General features: G+C 42.4%; 1 protein-coding gene across 1 annotated transcript in view; it reads right to left on the bottom strand.

Annotated features, from left to right (window-relative positions):
* cntln (centlein, centrosomal protein) overlaps positions 1–20855 on the bottom strand; it is a gene marked incomplete at its 5' end in the record, with an annotated part of 129476 nt that overhangs the window by 97269 nt on the left and 11352 nt on the right. Inside the window, 3 exons of the mRNA XM_080758968.1 lie at positions 13846–14076; positions 17696–17858; positions 18813–18934. Of these exons, the coding sequence (XP_080615094.1) occupies positions 13846–14076; positions 17696–17858; positions 18813–18934 (516 nt within the window). The remainder of the gene's footprint in view (positions 1–13845; positions 14077–17695; positions 17859–18812; positions 18935–20855) is intronic.

Consider the following 20855-nt stretch of genomic DNA (forward strand, 5'->3'; position numbering starts at 1 on the left):
TCACGTCGCTACTCAAGTGACAAAACAAATTCACGGAACGTAGCAAAGCAGGCTGGAAACCAAGGGACAAAATAAATGTAATAAGTTTCCACAGTAAATGTTGCGACATATTTCGCATTGCATTTACCCACTCATCAATCGGATAGCTATTTAAATCTAAATTTCGCTTCCACAGGGACAAGCAAATCCATCTCAGTGTCTTCTTCATTTGTTTGGGTGCACTACTGCTCTGGGGTTTGTAACTTTATTGTTGTCTGTCACCACTTAACACCCTGAATGCACAGGACGAAGTTCACCGTCCTTTCAATTAGTAACGCCCAGCGGCCAGGACGAAGATTGATCAAAAGGATGGAGATTATTCATAACAAAACCTATCGCATCGCTCCACAGCCTGGGAGCGCCTGTTGCGCAACATTCGATGTTGCGCAACAGTGGGCAGTCATCGAAAATGTTCCCCCCTGTTTAGCCGACGAGACCGAAAATCTTAAAACGTTAATAACTCTTGATCTAAATCATAACGTCAAATTCTAAGCAAAGATCATGTGCCCACCGCAGTCCCGTCGCTAGTCGCGGTAGATGTAATCATACCTCCCGTTGTTGTCGATGGCCTCTAGAGTTTTGGCTACTGTATATCTAGCTGCTTCAGCCACCACCGGGATAACATCCACTCCGTCGGTAAAAGGGCTCCGCTGCTATAAATGTAATGGATTACATAACCCCGGACGTTCGGGGTGTTGATGCACATTGGTTTCTGGTTTGGTGGATCTAATCGGTCCGCCTGAAACCCGTCTAGTGAGAAACGATCCGTGGTGCGAAAATGAATGTGACTACGGGTATTATAATTTCTATTATTATATATTTTTTTTGTTTCTTCTGTAATTAATGATTCGAAATTAACGTGTTAAAGTCCTGGCCCTAATATATATGTATATATATATATACACACACACACACACACACACACACACACACACACACACACACACACACACACATACATATATATATATGACACACACACACACAATCCATCCGTCCATCCGTTACTGATTTCCAGCCATCAGAAATACAAACAAGAGAGAGGGGAGACAGACGGGAAAGAGAAAATAAGAATTGTTGAACAAGCAACTCCGGAAAAAAGGGGGAACTGCCATAGAGAGAGGAAAAGGTGAGAGAGAGGGAGAGGAAAGATAGTTGAAAAGACGAATGAGTGCAGTGTTTGGGATGAGGAAAACAAGAGAGACAGTGGGAGAGAGAAAAACATACAGAGAGAGAGAGAGAGGTGGTAGAAGTGTAGGAGAAGAGGGGAGGCAGAGGGAGGGAGGGAGGGGGGTGCTCTCTCTGTAATTACTGAACGCGATTAGGTTCTTGGGGGAACTTGTCTGGCGCTCGTGGCCCCTCGCCTCGCCGCTGAGGCTTGGGCAGGCAGGACCATATGGAGCGAGGCTTGTGATTGTGCTCCCCGACGCTCGTGACCCGTCTGCTGCAGAGCCCTTGAGCTGAATGTGAAATGAGACTTGCCAGGCCTAATGTTCGACACATGCACCATTTATGCCACAAAACAAATCTGATCACTGTTAATTATGGAACGGCCGTAATCAGGAAGGGAGGCCTTCTGCCATGAATGCGTGCAAACACACACACACGCGCGCGCACACACACACACACACACACACAAAGTCTGCGCACAACCCTGCAAGCACACACACAAAGTCACACATCATTTTACGAAAAAGTACAAGGACACACAACAAACAAGGCACCCAAATGTAGACACAAACCCCATCACATATCACATGATACAGCAGACACACAAATTAATATAGGACACAAATACGAATGTCTTTGTCAAAGTGCAGAGGGAGAGGTTTGGGGAGCAAGGGCTTGAAGGTATACATGCCTCCCAACAGCCCACACAGTTTGCATTCAGGATGGTGGCTCCTGGGTCAAAGTGAAGGTGTGTGTGTGTGTGTGTGTGTGTGTGTGTGTGTGTGTGTGTGTGTGTGTGTGTGTGTGTGTGTGTGTGTGTGTGTGTGTGTGTGTGTGTCTGTGTGTGTGTTATGTTGGTGCAGTGGAGAGGGACTTTACAGAAGGGCAAAGCAGGGCGAGTGGGATGTATGCGCGTGTATGTTTGTGTGCATATACAGCCCTGGGTCCTCCCACACAGTCTGTTTGACCTGTGTGTGTGTGTGTGTGTGTGTGTGTGTGTGTGTGTGTGTGTGTGTGTGTGTGTGTGTGTTATCTGCAGCAGCACATGGCTGTGGTTCATTAATGAGGAGAGCTGCTGTACAGAGCCTCTCATCTAATGAGAGCAGTTGAGATGGTAAAACACACCACTGGAGTCCATGTCATTAGCATGGCTCTGGCCCCGGACATGGCTCAGCTCCAAACACACACACACACACACACACACACACGGATATATTATATACTCTATATGTATGCACACCTACTATGCATCACAATGCATACATACAACACAAAATATGTAGCCTAAATGTAGTAATTTCACAAAGACCCATTTATGTACTAAAAATGATATTTTGGCCTCGATCCGATGGGGTGCAGAGAGGGCCAGAATGGCGAGTGCACCGGTTCGGACCATTTTGCTGCAAGTCATTCTCTTATTCTCTCTGCATTACCCGTTTCCCTCTACTGTCATTGTCAATTAAAGGCTTAAAGGTGCCATAAGTGATTTCGTCAAGTATTCAATACTGTACCTCTACAGGTATATTCTGATAGTAATCATTGCTAATCATTGCTACTCTTCAGTAAAGAAGAAAGAAATCAGGAGAGAGTATCAGTTTATGAGTTTCAATTTCAATAGTGTTCTGGTTCCAATTCTTTCTGCTCATTACTGGGCCACTGGTTCTACTCAAGGCCTCAAGGGAGAGTGCATGCACAGTTTCACGCTGAGCGCTCCAATAGTGACGAAATTCGCTGTGGACAGACGGACGGACAGACACATGCACACGCACATGCACACGCACACACACAGAAGGACGCACGGACGGAGAGGGGCGAATACATGAGTCTCGGCCACATATTCGGCCTGGTAGAGACAATAAACAGTCTATTGTAACATCTCATCTGTGTTATCATTACACATATAAATACATTAAGCTACAACAAACACAACAAGAAGGTAATTACTTAGTGGACAGAAATAGCACACAAACGTTGACAGTAACAGTTGCCCGACTACCCGTGACAAGTAAATAAAGTTTGGGCACTTGGGGACTTTGCTTTCAAGTTGCCATATTTTTAATGTATCTTAAAATGGTAAAATCCCTAAAAAGTTAAGGCATATGGCAAGATAGGGCTCAGTTTGTGCTATGTGAGTGCACATCTCGTCACAAATGCACTGCAGAGGGGGCACGGTGGCACAGTTGGTAGTGCTGTCGCCTCACAGCTAGAAGGTCATGGGTCCGATTCCCGCTGGCGGGGTTGGCTAAAGGGCCTTTCTGTGTGGAGTTTGCATGTTCTCCCCGTGTCTCCTAGGGTAGGTACCCTCACAAAAAACATGCAGTAATCCTGGTCTCTAAACTGCCTCCCCCTGGCCTGCCTAATGGAGGGGAAAGGAACTGGTTGGAATAACGTGTTCCTTCCACGGAATCCACGCGCTACGTCCAACCAGGGAAACTTGGACACTCAGGCATGAAGGAAGCATGAGTTCAAGTCCGTTGCTCTCCCCATGTCCCAATTATATGTGGACTAGGTTGGCGGAGTGGGATAAAAGGTGGAATAAAAAAAAAAAGACAAAAACAAATGCACTGCAGGAGTTTCACTTCATGAACACACAAATATTTTAACTAGATAAAGAAATAGTGCAGCTGAAATCAGTGCAGAAATTAAGAAAAAGCAGTGATGCAATGATCCAGCATAAAGGTTGCATATCATTACAAAATACCCAAAGTCCAAAGCCTTCATTCAAGCAAACCATGGATGAATAATCACTGTGAAACCTCACCACCAGTGTGATACCCACTGGGAAGAAAAGTTAGTGATTTGATGGCGAAAATGATAGATGTTCTGCCCACTGGCATTATAGAGGGGAAAGGCTTCTGCGGGCTGATTGTGTTTCTTGAGCTGAATACACTGTATGCCTTGTTTCCAAACAATTACTAAGAAACTAGAGGGAATATACAGTGAATCAGTCACCTCCCTCAATGAGATTTTGTCTAAAGCCTACAAAAGGACCTATATGACGATAACCACTCAAGATTTTGAACTGTGAAGAGTGCCATCCTGCAATGACGCATAATGCAAGAGAGGCATCAAAGGCATCAAAATACTGTAGTAGCCAGCTGCAGTTGAGGGTTGGGGCATAGCCAACAAAATGGCAATCTGTGTCCATGACAATGCTATACCAATATTCTGTTGGCAGGCTCATTATCTGGAAGTTACACAGACGCTTTGCACAACACTGTAGCTCACTATCCATCGATTTGACAGTTTCAAACTGAGTGCTATCTCTACTGTTGTTGGGGTTACGAGTCATTTTCCATAGCACCACAGCAAGACTGAGGCGCTGAAGCAAGACAAAGCAAGACCAATAAAACAGTATGTCAAGATGAGATGTAATTCTATATATGACATTAAAAATAGCAGGCACACACACAGATTACATTACTTTTACACCATTTTACAAAACCCAAGAGTTATTTTTTTGTAGCACCCAATTCAATTCAATTCAAAGCGAAAAAATAAATCAACTAGGTGCTCGCTGGAGGTGAACAAAGTACGGATGGTGCTTCAAGGATCAAAGGGACTATATAGCAGAAGAAAGAGCGGTGATCCGAGCAAAAAAAAAGTTAAAAAGGAGGAGAGAGCGGATAAAAAATCAGGGTACTTTGTTAAAGTTTTAAATGCCAACATGTTTTCCAATATAACATGGTAAAATGTGTGATTCTACTGGCTCGCAGACTGATACAGTTGAATTGGAAGCAAGCACAGGTTCTGACTCACACTACACTTGAAAGATGTTATGCACTATTTACAATTGGAAAAGTTTTAATTGAGAGGGAGTGAAGACAGATTTTACAATACTTGGCAACCCTTCATTGACCATTTCAACAGGTGCACGCTAACCCCTCTTATACAATAGATAACACAAACTAAATTTGGAAAGGAAAAAATTAAAAAAGGAACTGAAAACTTATTTTTCATTCAAACAAAAAGTCTGTAATTCAATTGATATACCGCTCTAAGAGGCCACAACAACTTGTTGGGAAAGTCTGAGAGCAAGAGTGTCTGTCCAATTGTTTTTTGTTTGTTTGTTATTCTTGTTTATCGCATTTATATACCTTTTTTATTTGTATTGTATCTGGAACATTTACACTACATCAATTATATTCTGAAGCAATGTCAAATACAAATGCCTAATAAAAACAGTATTAAAAAAAACATGTTATGTTGGTGTTTTAAACTTTTATAAAGTACGCTCTGATCGCCACTCTTTCTTCTGCTAAATTTAATACAAAGGAGCTTTATTGGCATGAGAAAACATATGTTTACATTGCCAAAGCAAGTGTGAAATGGGGGAAGTATATACAGTTGGAGGAGATAGATACAGCATTGTGTAAACAGAGCTATGTCACATTGCATCGTTATATGCTAATGTAAGGGATACATATTTTTATATAGCAGCAATATTTTGAAGTCATTTTGGGACAAATAGCAGCATTTTTCTTCAAAACAATGTAAATAGTATACAAAAAAGCACCCATGTTCTTCTAAGCATGATATCAATACTTATTCGGATGGCGGACAGTCCCAGCACTAAGCAAGCAGCGGTTCGTATTTCACTTCTAGAGAGTGAGAAAAAAGGCCCTAATGTTTACTTGACAACAGCTTATTTGAACTCCTGCATGAGTATGAGTGCTTTATTTCTCAAAGTGGTTGCCATAGCACTAGGGTGCTGCAACGCCAGTCCAGAGGTTTAGTTTAGTTTAGTTGAAAAGTAAAGTTATCGTACAATCAGATATAGATAAAACACCCAAAAAGTCCATGGACTTATTCCACTGTGGAAAAACATACAGACGGACAGATTCTGCACAGTTATAGTAGGATTTTGGATGCAGCAATTTTTTAAACACTTGTCTACAAAACTGAATTTGTTTTTAGTTTGTATTAAGTGTTTATATCCCGACAACATATTGTTAAAGTAGTACTGTATTACAATTATCATTTGGCCGTGGGGAGGAATAGCAGAGCCGAATCTAACTATCATTATCGTTTCACTAGTTTTGCCTAATTTGTTAAACATAGGCCCTTTTAGTATGGCCTATTGATTACTGTAGTTTTACTGCCGGTAATTAACTATGTATTTACTTTTTCAAGCCTCTTCTTACTAGCATTAGGGTTTTGACACATTCTAAACATCATGGCGGTAGTTCAAGTTGTGGTACTGAAAGGAAAGCACACTTTGGACTCTCCTTTCAGCACCACATTTGGCAGAAAACAAGACAAAATCGATTGACGGATTGATTACCAAAGTAAAAAGTCCTTCGCATCCCTATCTCAAATCTCCAGCAGGAGGCATAACCTACGTCCCTCCATGCTTCTGTTTGCATGGCTGAAACGGCACAGGAAAATGGGAGCTAGGGATATAGCCTACGTACATTAAATCATTACATACTGTGACAGACTGTATGGACACACATTACACAGTAAACACATCAAAAACTAATGTGGCATCATGCTGTCATCACTAGGACAAACATGGCATTACCAATATAGCCTAAAGGCCAATTTGTAGTCCAGACATAGCATACAAAGACCAGTATCCACAGGGGTCTGTGTGGACAAAAATGGTGCAACAATCCTGCTTGGTGAAATACTTCATAGGTATTCATTATATGGTTGTGCACTTGTGCAGGTCAGGTGTACATGTTCAAGTGTTTAATTTCTGTCATCAGGCGTGGTTCCTTGTGCAACATAAACTTCTAAACATTACAGCAAAATATAAAAATGTGAAGACAATGAAAAATGTCAGTGACATTCATTTCATTCCAAAGCAATATTATAATATATAATATTATATATTATATAATATTAGAACAATATCATAGTCACACTCACACAATATCTCTATATAAAAATTATCTCTGTGTGTGTCCATACTTCATAACACCCCTGCATAAGTCAGTGTCCCACTTGACTTGGACCACCCAGTCGACAGTCGGTAAAAACAGCACCCTGAGTACCTCGGCTGATTCATGTACTGCATGCAAGATTCAAATCCCAACTCATGCTAACCTAGATAGTTCACAGTCAATCCAACTTTTATGAATTCCACCATAGGCTCCCTCAGTCGAGGAACTGATTTACTTCCAGTTGTTCACCTTCTGCTTGTTAAAAAAATCTTATTTCTGTCTTGGATAGCCCAAAGTATTTTCAATCATGCCGCATTTTAATGTTTGATCATTTAAAATGTTCAATGGGATGCTTGTCATTAATGATGATGGTGATCAAAAGAAACACCTCGACTGAGCCCAGTATGACCACACATAACGTGAGTATGTCTGTGTGTTGGTGAATGCCTAACTTGCACTTTAATTATACATCTGTCAACTTTTTGATTGGCTAACATTAATAACAAACTGGCAGCAGATGTTAAATACCATCAGAGCTGGCTGAGGGAGAAGTGCCAATTGGGGTTACCGCGTGAAAAACAAACACATTTACTGACGACCTGGGGAAAACGAAGCCTATCCGCACATTATTTTTTCCTGCAGGTTTCGGTCAAACATAGACTGAATTGTCTGTCATCAGAGAATTACTATTTGAACATAAATTAACATTGAGTTGAATTTTACCCAGGCTTTTATTTTCGTTCGCATTAGACTCAAAAATGAAAGCCTAGGGAAATGAGACATTTCTTGGTCTAGGAGTGGGAGTGAACCACAGTGCAGAGGGGCAGTGAACCACAGTGCAGAGGGGCAGTGAACCACAGTGCAGAGGGGCAGTGAACCACAGTGCAGACGGGCATCACTCGAATTTCACAGAGCCTGGGAGTCGAACGGCGCTGATGGGGAACTTGCTCAGATCGGTGAACCAATATGATCCAACGCATTAATCCCGGCGGCACCCACCCCAATGCACGGTGGCTGGGCCAGGCTAGTTGTACAAAGCTAACCGACAGTACGAAAGGGAACAGCTACTACTGGTCACAGATCAGAAGACCTAGAGATTGTATTTCGTATAAGCAAAGACATACCCAGAAATGCTACAAAATGATATACAGTGTATAGTGCAAGTCTACCACCAATACTTTTATTGGAATGCAAATTAAGTATACAGTATATGGGCATTCCAATATAGACAAATCCATGAAGGCTGCCTTGGGAGCAATCATAGCTGCGGTGTCAGATTAAGCGCAGCATGATAGACTACACTTGGCCTACAGGCCACCGCTCCACGGATTTGTCTACAGACATCAGGTTTCTCTATAGAAATCTATCTCCACATATGGGCATAAAAAAGACATGAACTGAAAGATACAGATATCTTCATATGTGGGGCACAGGTAGACAGACAGAAACAGACATCTCCATACAGTATATGCTCTGACAAAGCCCCAACACTATGACTCAGATACTGGTCAGATCGGCAGTGCGAGGGCCATGTAGCTCTAGTACAGTACTGAATCTCTTAATTACACTGACCAACATTGTTCTTCTGAAGCATTTTTATACTTTCCACTAATCTATTACAAAATACTGTCACCACACAATTCAACATGCCCACAAAGCTAAGAAACTTCTTATCAGCAAATGTACTTCATTAAATTAAACCAATTATTAATTATGTAATTTATTAATTATAAATCAATAGTTGATTCATTGTCAACATCCCAACATGCATGATGCTAAACTTTTCTGTAAAACATTTCCTAACACAAAGGAGTGAAGCATTCATCTTCCTCTAACATCTTGTCCCAACTTTTCTGTAGCGCACAGCATGCCTAATCTGCCTCCCTTTCCCAGTGCTAATGAGAGACTAAGCGTTGTGTTGAACAACCGCCCACACAATTAAGAGCTCACCACTCATTTACCGTGGCAAAGGTTCCAGAAAGCCTGAGGTCTGCTGCGGATCTTAATGTCGGTCTTTAATCACTGCTCAGCTCTGATGATAGCCCAACCAATGCTAGACGACAACAAGCACAATGACAGCCAGTTAGACATGTTAGTTACACATGACGGAAATATTAAATCTGGCCACTTTTCCTGGCCAGCGATAGGAGACATCCCCTGGCTCTCCAGTGGTATGGTAGTCTGTGGTGGCAACCCAAGCCCTCCAACCTGGCAACCTGTCCAGACTCCAGCACGGTGTTGAGTCTGGACTCTACTGGGTTGTGTTGGGTGTTGGGCCAGACCCTGAGGCTGGTGGAGCAGGGCCATCTCCTCTCCACGTCTGTGGACGTCTCTGGCTACTGTGAAATACTCATACATACAGAAAGCCAGCGGACTCCTGCAGGTATAATGTGGCCATAATGGTGTTTCTTTTGGGGGTATCACAATGTTATTGGTTTGGAACAATGGAGATGAATCGAAATGAAAATCATGGTTAACGCTTGACTTTACAATGGCCGTATTCCAGCCCATTACTCTGTGCATTAAAATTCGGAGGAGTAAGTGCTGAATGCCATTACATAAAACTTGAAAGTACAAATACATAAAAATCCCTCTAATTACCTTAAAAGTAACAACACAAGTGAATTCAAAGTCTACAAATGTAAGAGATTCTACAATCTCTCTTTTATGTGAATATTCTGTCAGGGAGTAATACACAGTAGTATTGTGCACATAAGCCTTATTCACAATAGGGCTGCTTTTTCGTTGTGCGTATAGCTTTAGTCAGACGTTCGACATTACTAAGTTACCCTACCTCTAACCTTAACCATAACCGCACGCGGAAGCCACGGGTGAGTCTTAACCGGCCACGTGCAGTATGTCAGACTAATGGGACGTCGGACTCGGACTAACGCTTTTTCGGATGTACAGCTCAATAATAACTTACGTCATAAGAACTTATAACCTCTGCTAGTTGAACATTGTGTATGATTCAAGGTGGGGAAATTAATTTTGTCTCGTTTCTGCATTATACCCAAGGCTTAATTCTGCCAACGAACAATGGATAGCTTGGAAGAGGTTAGGAGGTAGTAGGTACACAACAAACACCACAGTAATCCCTCTCTGAGGGTCCATAAACCTGTCCCAAGAAATGACAAAACCTCTAGTCTGTGGAAAATTTGCCAAAGCCCATCAGAGGGTGATGAAGAAAATGAGTAGAGATCAAGGTGATAAAAAAGCGTTTATGCAATGCTTCAGTGGCTTGAGCGGGCTGAAGTGTTGCTAGTTGCCCTCTACTGAGACTAAACAAGAGACTATACAAAGATATACAGAAATACCTTAAAATAACCTCAGATGTAAGGATTTTCTTTACAATGCATGTGTGTTAAAGGGCCACTTCACCTCTTTTGCAACCAGAGCTGATGTTTAGGACACAAGAAACACTTTCCTGGGGTTTTTATGTGTGTAATATGTTTTCTTTTTAATATTTTAGTGATGAAGCCATGTTCAATTGTTCATGACCAAAAACCTGTCATGAAAATTTGGTCTCACTTCCTTCCTGGAATACAAAGTCACACCTCCATAAATCCTCCCCCTCTCCACAAGGAAGTGCACTAAAGCATTATGGGCATTGTAGGAATTCAGCAATCCAGTCAAACCCTAGTCAAACACACAGCCTTAAGAATTTTTCTGGTCACAGAAGGGTTCTAATTGTGCTACTGCTACTGTTATATACTAATACTACAAATACTATTAAGATTGAAATAGCGGTGAAATGTCCCTGTAATGGGGCTTTAGACAGACAGAGATAGAAACAGACAGACAACTTGGAACACAGTGAGAAGGGAAGCAACACAATGGGTGATATTCCTCACTTCTCTCCTCACCCCCCCAATCCTCAGTGGGAGGGGTGTTCAAAGCGTCGCTCAAGTGTGTATTCAAATGAGAGCCCCGTCTACTACCCATATCTCCCCTCCCATGTGCTCCTGTTGCGATCAGCACTTTGATCATCTCTGACAGTAACTTCCACAAAGTAATGAAGGAAAAAAAAATGAAATAAAATGGAATCCTTAACAACCTGAGCATTCGAATTGAACAGGTGTTCGGGATGGAAATTGCTATACAGAATTTTCAATTTCGTGCTGGAATACACACAACTCCACTCCACAACTCAAAAAGAAACGGGCACAACTATGTACACACACACACACACACACACACACACAGTCAGTGCAATTACGAAATGGGGATCTCCAGACTGGGTGCTCTGCCTTGGGAAGACTGATCTGTTCACTTTGATGTCTGTAGGTAAGAAATGTAAAGAAACAAAGCAGCCAGACAGAAGCTACATGTGTTCAATAAACAGAAGTTCAGATTCATCCAAAGAATATGCATTAAGTCTGGTAGTGGTCATCACAGCCTGGACAACACAAAGTGTGTTCTGCCTCCCAACAGGAGAATGTCATGCGATGCAAGGCACAATAAGATGTATAGACAGCTTGGAAAAACACACTTACTGTATAGCCTATAGGTTACACACACATAGTATGCACATTGCACACAGAACACATACACTAAGAATGTGTGTGCACTATAGCCAGATCCTACATACACACATACGGTACACTCACCCTCCCCTCACGCAGGCAGCAGTGCCTGCATCTCCTCTCAATGTAGTATTAATTACTGGGGGAACACTGCATAGCTGTACTTAATTACGGACTAATTGATCCATTTATATTTCAACGTCGGTTAAATTAACGGGGGTTAAGTGAGACGAGGCGATTGTAACTCACTTAACATTTGAGCTGATATCTTTTGACTTCCACATTGCGGGGCCAGCGATGGAACCATCAAATTAAACAAACACAATCTAGCCTATTTAGAGGCGAAAGACACACACACACACACACACACACACACACACACACACACACACACACACACACACACACACACACACACACACACACACGCGCGCGCGCGCACACACACACACACACACACACACACACACACACACACACACACACACAGTCCAGTGGAATAAAGGTATAAAGCTAATGAGTTACAAAGTGACTTAACTGTCATCCAGCGGTTATCTATCCTAAGACTCAAAGGGGCCGTGTACACACAGGCCTTTTCACAAAAATATATATGTTAATGATGTTTAGAAGATTTAGAACACTTTCCTGGAGGTCTTTATGTGTGTAATATGTGGTTTTAGATATTTTAGATTTTGGCAGTGAGCCCAGTGTCTCTGATGTCATGGACACTGGGCTCACTTCCTTCCTGGACTACAATTCCCATAATGCTTTGGTGCACTGCTCCTCCTTGTGGATAGGGGAGGGCTGTGTAAGTGAATCCAGTGTCCATGACATCAGAGACACTGGGCTCACTGCTAAAATCTAAAATATCTAAAACCACATATTACACACATAAAGACCCCCAACAAAGTGTTCTAAATCTTCTAAAGGTCATTAACATATATTTATTTGCAAAAAGGTGTCTTTTAAGGGCTTGCTTAAAAACGCCCGAGTTGAAAATATTTCAGTTGAAGCTTCAGCAGCTTGAAGCAGATACTGTAAGAACAGCACATGTGAGCCAGCAAACATAACACATAAAAGCACAACAATTCAAAACGTACGCTGCACTCAGGAGAAAAGTACATCTTGGTGGACGGACACACTGTTACAAGTAAAGAATAGCTCTATTCATAATCAACACCGACAGATGACTCAACATCGCGTCTCTCTCTGAAGCATGTATTGAGTGAGGTGCCTTGCTCAAGGGCACACAAGCGATGACATGACAAGCGATGACAGCTCAATCCACCACCTTTCAGCCAGACGGACCACGGTGTGGTCCAAAGTAAGGGAAAACACACCAGCACATCATTAGGGGTTATTAAGGTCCACTGCAGTGCTGATGTGTTACCCTAGCCTAGACCCCCAGGGTGAAATGTGTACGGTACATAGCTACAGACAACCCCTGGCCCCACCCGCTGACACAACACCACCTTCAAGAACCCTACTGGACTCCAATTAACACACACATACACACAAGTGTCCATGTGAAGTATCCATCTTTGCCGTCTAATCAGAATGAACAAATTCCATATATATACACTTAGTTGGGAGGGATGGAAAAGGAAGAGAAGAAAGTGAGACAGGGAAAGCGTATGTAACATACGAGAGTGAAAGAGGGAGAGAGAGAGAGAGAGAGAGAGATTGTGTTTGTGTGCCCTGAAGTGAAGATGAGATAACTGACATTCAAGTGTCATGACATGGACACTAAAGCGGAGGTATAGTGTGTGTGTGTGTGTGTGTGTGTGTGTGTGCGTGTGTGTGTGTGTGTGTGTGTGTGTGGGGTGTTCATCCACCTACACTGTGTAAACTGCTGCCCTCTAACAACCACAGCCTGGACAATTACACACAGATGTGGACAGCTGATTGGCAGGCGCGATGAGCAATTTGATGTATTTAGTTTGTGCGAGTGTGTGTGCTCACATTAATTATGAGTTGCTCCATCGCTAAGGTTGGTGCATTCACACACACAAACAGATCAGAGTTCAACATGAGAACTTCTTCTGCACTAGAGCAGGCATTATGGAAAATCACTGCGTTGCCCGGGGCGGCTGAACACTAAATAACCTATGGAAATAGGAGGGCTTGTTTTGATGCATCCATCTTCCATGGATCTTCACGGCTGCTGAAAACCAGCGAGGGGGTTGGATAGTTGAGGGAAAATAAAAAATAAGAGAGATTACCTCAAAGTTGGTTTGCCTGGTGGGAGGCGGGCAGACAGTCATTGGCTCCTGAGCCTGCTGTTGAAGTTGCTGCTGGTGCTGCGTTAGCTCCTGCTGCTGCAGCTGATCCTGGAGCTGCAGAATGAGCTGCTCTTTCTGGACCAGCTGGTCGCTGAGCTCCTGGTGGCTCTGCCGCAACTTGGCCTCGCTGGACACGAGGGCCTTGTAGCACTGGCTCATCTCCGTGTACAGCTGTCAGAACAAACACACATTATTGTGCCATGTTGACATATTGGTGAGGTAATTATGTTCGAGCGGCTTGGAGGTTAGTAGGCTATGCATGGGCATTAAGGCTTTATTGTGTTGAATAATATGTGATCACAACACAGCAAAGTAATAATCAATAATGTGTGGTACGGTTATGGTTTATGCTGTGGCCATTTACTGTACCAATGGTGGAAGTGTTTAATCATATTTTGGGGCAATATACTCCTTGGACAAAAACATGCAGAGTTGGCACTATCGTCATCAACCTTGGACTAAGCAGCCATTAACTTACTTCTCCAGAAAAAGGAGAAGCCATATTAATGACCTAGAAACTAGTACCATATCCGGGAAATCAGGATAGACTCTTTTGCCAGTTTGCCTAGGAAATACACCTGAAGGTAATAACGTTAATTGTGTGCGTGTTTCATTGAGGTGTCGCTGTGCTACCATGATTTTTATATTATATACTGGTTCACTTTAGCCATAATCACCTTAGCCCTGAAATTAGGATTGTCCTGTCGTGAGAAAGTGAGGGGCGCCCTCTTTGGCTGCAGCATGACGTCACTCATTTAAAAAACCGTTAAAAATCCATAGACTTGGCTGCCACATGACGTCAATAGTGGGGTCCTCATATATATATTTGTTCTTCTGAAAGCCAGACTATGGAGGGCTAGCCCCTCAAAAGAAACAGGGAGGGAGGGAAAGAGAGAAGAGAAGCTGGAGGGGAAAGGATCAAAAGCGAGACAAAATCACTCATCAGACTGAGGTGACGAGGAGACTTGAGCATGACACGGCCAGTTTGTTTCCACAGAGATGGTAAATGACATATGCTAAGATCATCTGGACTGTGAGGAAAAGCAGGGATGAAAAGAAGACAGCGTGGAGAGGAAGATGGAAAGTGGGAAAAGCAAGGTCCCTGACTGAGCTGAATTTGTCCTAAATGCTTTCTCAGCCATTGCCCCCCCCCCCCCCCCCCCCCACACACACACACACACACACACACACACACACACACACACACACACACACACACACACACAGCAGAGAGAGGGAGTGTATGGCTCTGTTACAGCAGTATGGTACATCAGGGACAGAGGTGGTAGCTTGTGAGCGTATTGACAGTAATGGGATACAGTGAGAAAGAGCCTTCATTTTTTGGGGGCGATGGGAAAATAATTGCAGGGGTAGAGAGCTAGCGTGGAAATGTATTCTGCAACAACGTGGTAATGATAATGGTAAGTTGAGATTTGGTTCAATGTCAGTCTTGTGTGAGAGGGTATGTACTGTGTGTACTGTGTATACTGTATGATATTGATTATTTATTTTTTGTTCCTTTTTCGAAATGCTTCTATTGTTTTGACCAGCAAAAATTGTCAAGGGTGTTTTCTGTGTGATTTTTTATTTATTTTGCGACAGGGATTGTGCACAATCTGGAACAACTTTTCATCAGTGAATTGTAGATCCATTTACAATTTTTTGCTTGTGACTGTATGTGTGTGTGTGTGTGTGTGTGTGTGTGTGTGTGTGTGTGTGTTGCACACGCAACAGTAAACCGCGCTGGCAGAACATCAAGCGCGCTCCTTACCAACGGCACGCGTGCGCACCTTCTAACGCTCAGAGAGCAGCATAGAAAACCGCGCTGGACAGGACTGCAAGGGAAGCTTGCTTGCCTCCAGTTAGCTGATCAATCTATGTGCCACTCAATTATTAAAAAAACGCAGAAATTGATTGATGATCTTCACAGTAAAGGCACGCCTCCAAATGTTACCAAACAAACTGTTTGAATCTGTCCATCTGGTATTCCAATAAGCATGATCCTTACTGTCTACACACCATGGACAGCATCAGACCATAGTCCCAAATATTAAACGGATGTAATTCTTACAAACGACTGTCTGTGTGTGTGTGTGTGTGTGTGTGTGTGTATATATATATATATATATATATATATATATATATATATATATATATATATATATATATATAAAATAGCGAGGCAAGACAGAATTGTTCACATGATTGCCACAGATGTGTCACCCTGACTCACCCATGTTTGATTCCTCTTAGGGATGTGAATTATCGATCAATGCATTAATAGTTAATTGATACGTTTTGATAAGGTTATAGATCGATTAACCGCTTAGTTGATAAGCAGCGTTTTTGTTAAACAAATCTAAGAATCTTAATTTCCCTCAATGTCTAACATACAAATCTACATTTAGCTGATATACAGAAATAATACAAAAGGCATATTATATTCCTTAATCAAACATTTATTTGAACATTGACGATACAGGGCCAGGCAATGGCATCTTTGTATGTGCGTTCCTCGGCCACACACACCCTCGCAGAAGGCATTACATTCACAGAAAACCACCCAATGATAGAACCGCATACATTTTGATTAATTACGATTAGTTATTAAATGTTAACTACTACTGACTCATTTCTTATTGCCGATTAATCGATTAATGATTCACATCCCTTAGTGTTTCAAAAAAATTCCTGTGTGAAACCAGAAATTAAATGTTTCAATACAATGACCCAATTGTATTTGCGAATGACAGACTGAAGTGACCAATGTTGACTGTGAATACGTTTATGTGCATGTGTTGCTTATATTCTGTACATTTAGAGTCTGTGGGATATCAGGAGCAACTGAAAAATATTTGTGCCCTTGCTAATGTATTTTATGAATATGGACCAAATATGGAAATTGTGTGTGTGTGTGTGTGTGTGTGTGTGTGTGTGTGTGTGTGTGTGTGTGTGTGTGTGTGTGTGTGTGTGTGTGCGTGCGTGCGTGTACGTGTACGTGTACGTGTGCGCGACTGCGCGTGTGTGCGTGTGCGTGATTAATAATCATTTCATATTTGTATAGCGCTTTTCAAAAACAAGGTTAAACAGTGCTTTACAAAAACAAGGTACAAACTACCCAGGAACAAGAAATATGTAAAAGAAGGAATGAGCATGTATATTAAAAAAAAGATAGGCAATAAGAAGATTTAAAAGATGACACTGACTTTGCTAGCATTAGATCCTCAGGCAGGACATTCCAAAGCTTTGGTGCCTGGGCTGTAAAAGCCCTATCCCCCCAGGTAATGAGACAAGTATTAGGAACAGAGAGTATCTCAGGATATCAGCCTGCGCTTAGATTCATACGGGAGGAGCATAACTAAAATGTTACTACGAGCTTGGCCTTGTAAGGTTATAAAAGTCATCAGTCAAATCTTAAATTCTGAAACTCGCAGGCAACCATGCAGAGAACCACAGAAGAGAAGCAAGAATTGTGTACCATTTGGAGATACAGAGCCCTGAGTACATAGTATTATAGTGCTATAATTATGATTGAATACTATCACAAATGAGTGTGAAGTCTTACTTATAAGGTTTACCCACATTTTAGTATACTTAGTAGTATAAAAATATGACTTAATTTGTATTATATCTTGTACGTATATTATGCTGGAGCAGTAGTTTGGCAGGAGTCTGCTGCACCAACATCACCCAAAAAACGATGGGGGACCCAAAGTGGGTCGGCGAGGAGGTTGCCTTCCCGATTACCAGCGAAAAGCTTCTGTCGTTCAGGTATAGAGGGTGTTTTTACCTGCTGATGGGAGGTAGCGTCAGCGGTATGTGCCTCCTCTTGGTTCCTGAGGACTCTCTGTGTGTCCAGGTTGAGTCCTTCCAACTGTCTGATGAGGTGACTCTGCTCTGCTGCATGCTCTGTGCTCTGTCTGTATAAGGCCTGTAACTCCAACACCTCACGCCTGCACACGCGCACACACACAGAACATGTGTACACACAAATATGGGTTCTACTGTCACATTGTGGGAATTAGCTGAGTGACTTTAGAATGAATCGATAGGGTCAGGAAGGAGACACAAATGTTGGGAACCACTGATGTTATTGACTGCTATTATGTATTAATATCTCAGCTGCACATACTGTACGCGTAGCTGGTTTCTGTGTTTTTCATGTTTGTGTTATTGACTACTTTGCCTCTTTGTTTTATCAGTCCTAAAGCTAAATAAATAAAATATTCCCATTGTCAGTCAATATTACTTACATTCACCCCAACATAAAAAAGAAAAGAAAACATTAGCATCAGCGCTTCTTGCTCTGAATCCACCTCTTTGTACCGTGAAATTACCACAAAGTGATCCTTCTCGCTTTACAAGGACATCTTTAATGGGCCGACTGAGAACAGTCTCTCAGTCCCGATGTGACTGACATGTCAGAGTGCCTCTGGCGTTAAGACAGAAAATAGTTAAAAAAGGTTGAGATTACCTCTAAGGCAGATCGTGGTTCTCACAGTTTTTATCATATCGACTAAAGCTTAGCCAAAGCCCACACCGTTTCCCCCTCTTCTACCTCTCTTAAAGCACATCCGCTATGCAGGGCTTAGCAAGTGGCTCTAGTGTGAGCTGGGTGTGGAGTGTGTGTGAGTGTGAGTGTGAGTGTGTGTGTGTGTGTGTGTGTGTGTGTGACCTTTCAAGGCTTGTGGTGGAGAAAGGCAAAAACTACCAACACAAACTATATGGTAACACTTGCTATGCATCCATGTCAGAAATGCATTATAAGCATACTTATAAACATTCGAGAATTGTATGACTCATGTCACACGCGCACGCACGCACCAGTAGGCAGGTACATGTTTATATTCTCTTTGATCCAGAAAACAAACTCATAACACTGCTTCTAAGGGGAAGCGTGGACTCACTGCAGTTGGTTGAGGAGGCCCTCCTCTGTCCCCTTGGCAGAGAGCTGGGCAGCCATGCTAGCACTCTGGCTCTGAAGGGACAACACCTCCTCCCTGGCATTGGAAAGCTGCCCCTCCAGCTCCTGGTACAACACACAGACATTACAGCACTTTACAACAGAAAGATGAAGCCCTGCTTTCACAATACTATCCACCTGAAAGCGTTGGCAATTCAGACCAGACAGAAATAGGTGTGTGTGTGTGTGTGTGTGTGTGTGTGTGTGTGTGTGTGTGTGTCAATACAAATTGTACATACAGTATGGCTTCCCAGTTCATACGATATGATGCAACAACAATCCCTTGTGCAATATATTAAGAGCAGCTGTATAAAACCCTGGTTTTGATTGTGTGAGCATGAGGGAAATAAAAATCAGAATAATGAAGTGGAGGTCCATTCTATTGCAGATGCGCCGTTCATTGAATTAGTCCAGAGAGCATCTATAAGCTCAGATCACAGTTGTGACCCTCAACTCGTTTGAAAATAGACTTGCCTAATGGCTAACGTTCGTTACTTTAGAATAGATTTAATAAAAATAGAGAGAGACAGTGTATGTGTGTGTGTGCGTGTGTGCGTGCCAAACAAATGTGTTTTGATTGAGAGCCGGTGTGAAGCATCGTCTCCACTTCCAAAGACAGCTCTTGGAGCAGGGCAGCTTCCAGCCCAGCCTCCAGTATCAAACACAACACAGTCATCCAGCACAGCATACACTAACCTACGGTCGCCATAAGCCTATGATGCATATTGTGTGATATGAAATGAATAGTTTATACCATAATAAACACGGCCTCAGTGAGGCTCAGTCTCATCATGTCAGCAATATAATTGCAGCAATACCATCGGTAAGGGGGAGGATGAATAGCGCGGTAACAAAAATCCCATTCCGACCCAGCCATATAGCCTTGTACTAGTGGTTTCTGTTTATGAAATGGGTCTGAATGACTTTGGTTGAAAAGTTTTTAATACAAATAGTTCCAATGGCATCTAAATGTAAGGTTGTAAGTTAACTTGTAAGTACTGTATATAATATGCTTATCGGTGTTGCGAGGATGACGGGGTACTCCCAGGGGTACCTGGGCCAAAAGAGTTTGAGAACCCCTGTTCTAGGGCATCCATTAACACTGACCAACTCCAAGAAATGTTCAGTAAACTTAATACAACGCAGCTGTAACATATATATTTTTTAGAATATGCATGGGAGCCATTTTAATGTTACATTCCCTGACAAATCTTTGGCATGTCAAACAAATTGGCATCGCTGTATTATTACTGCGCCACGTTTCCCGTCTTTCCTCTGTCTCCGACCTCCACACCATCGCTGTGCTGAAACCAGATGAGGAGCAGGTGGAACGTCTAAGGACAGTGATTGATGTGCATAGAGAAGTTGCCTGGGCCTGTTCCGACCTGGCATAATTACAACACGGGCACTTACTTATTCAAGCTGCTCTGTCCGAGTCTGTTTGACAGACTCAGCATTGTGAAAGGGAATGGCACATTTTGAGTGCTACACTGAAAAATCCTGTTTTTTCAAATCTGAGTGCACAAATGGAACCAATGGACAGGTTACGGTTGTATGTCGTGTGAGTGTGAGTGTGAGTGTGAGTGTGTGTGAGTGTGAGTGTGAGTGTGTGTGTGGCACTACTCTCCTCTGAATATTGATTGACCAGTTTTGCATCTAACACATTTGGCATGGTGGGCAACCTTTTGTTTTCCTGCTCATTTAAGCAGCAGCCATGATGGATTACGTCATTAAGTAAAGTTAAGTGCCCTGTTTGAGTCTAAAGATGACATGGCTCTATTCTGCTACATCATAACGTGTGAATCGTGTGGGTACTAGCTCAGGTGAAACATTTTCTATAGTCTCTAGTTTCAAAGCCAGTTCATGTAGAAGTGGATGTATTTGTCATTACGTTGGGCATATGTGGTGGCTAACTAGCTCTGATGTCATCTACAGATTCCAACATTTGCTACTACTGGAGAGGGTGTGGCGACCCACACATCGATAA

This window comes from Protomyctophum bolini, assembly GCF_963924005.1.
Source record: "Protomyctophum bolini genome assembly, chromosome: 3".
Taxonomy (NCBI): Eukaryota; Metazoa; Chordata; class Actinopteri; order Myctophiformes; family Myctophidae; genus Protomyctophum; species Protomyctophum bolini.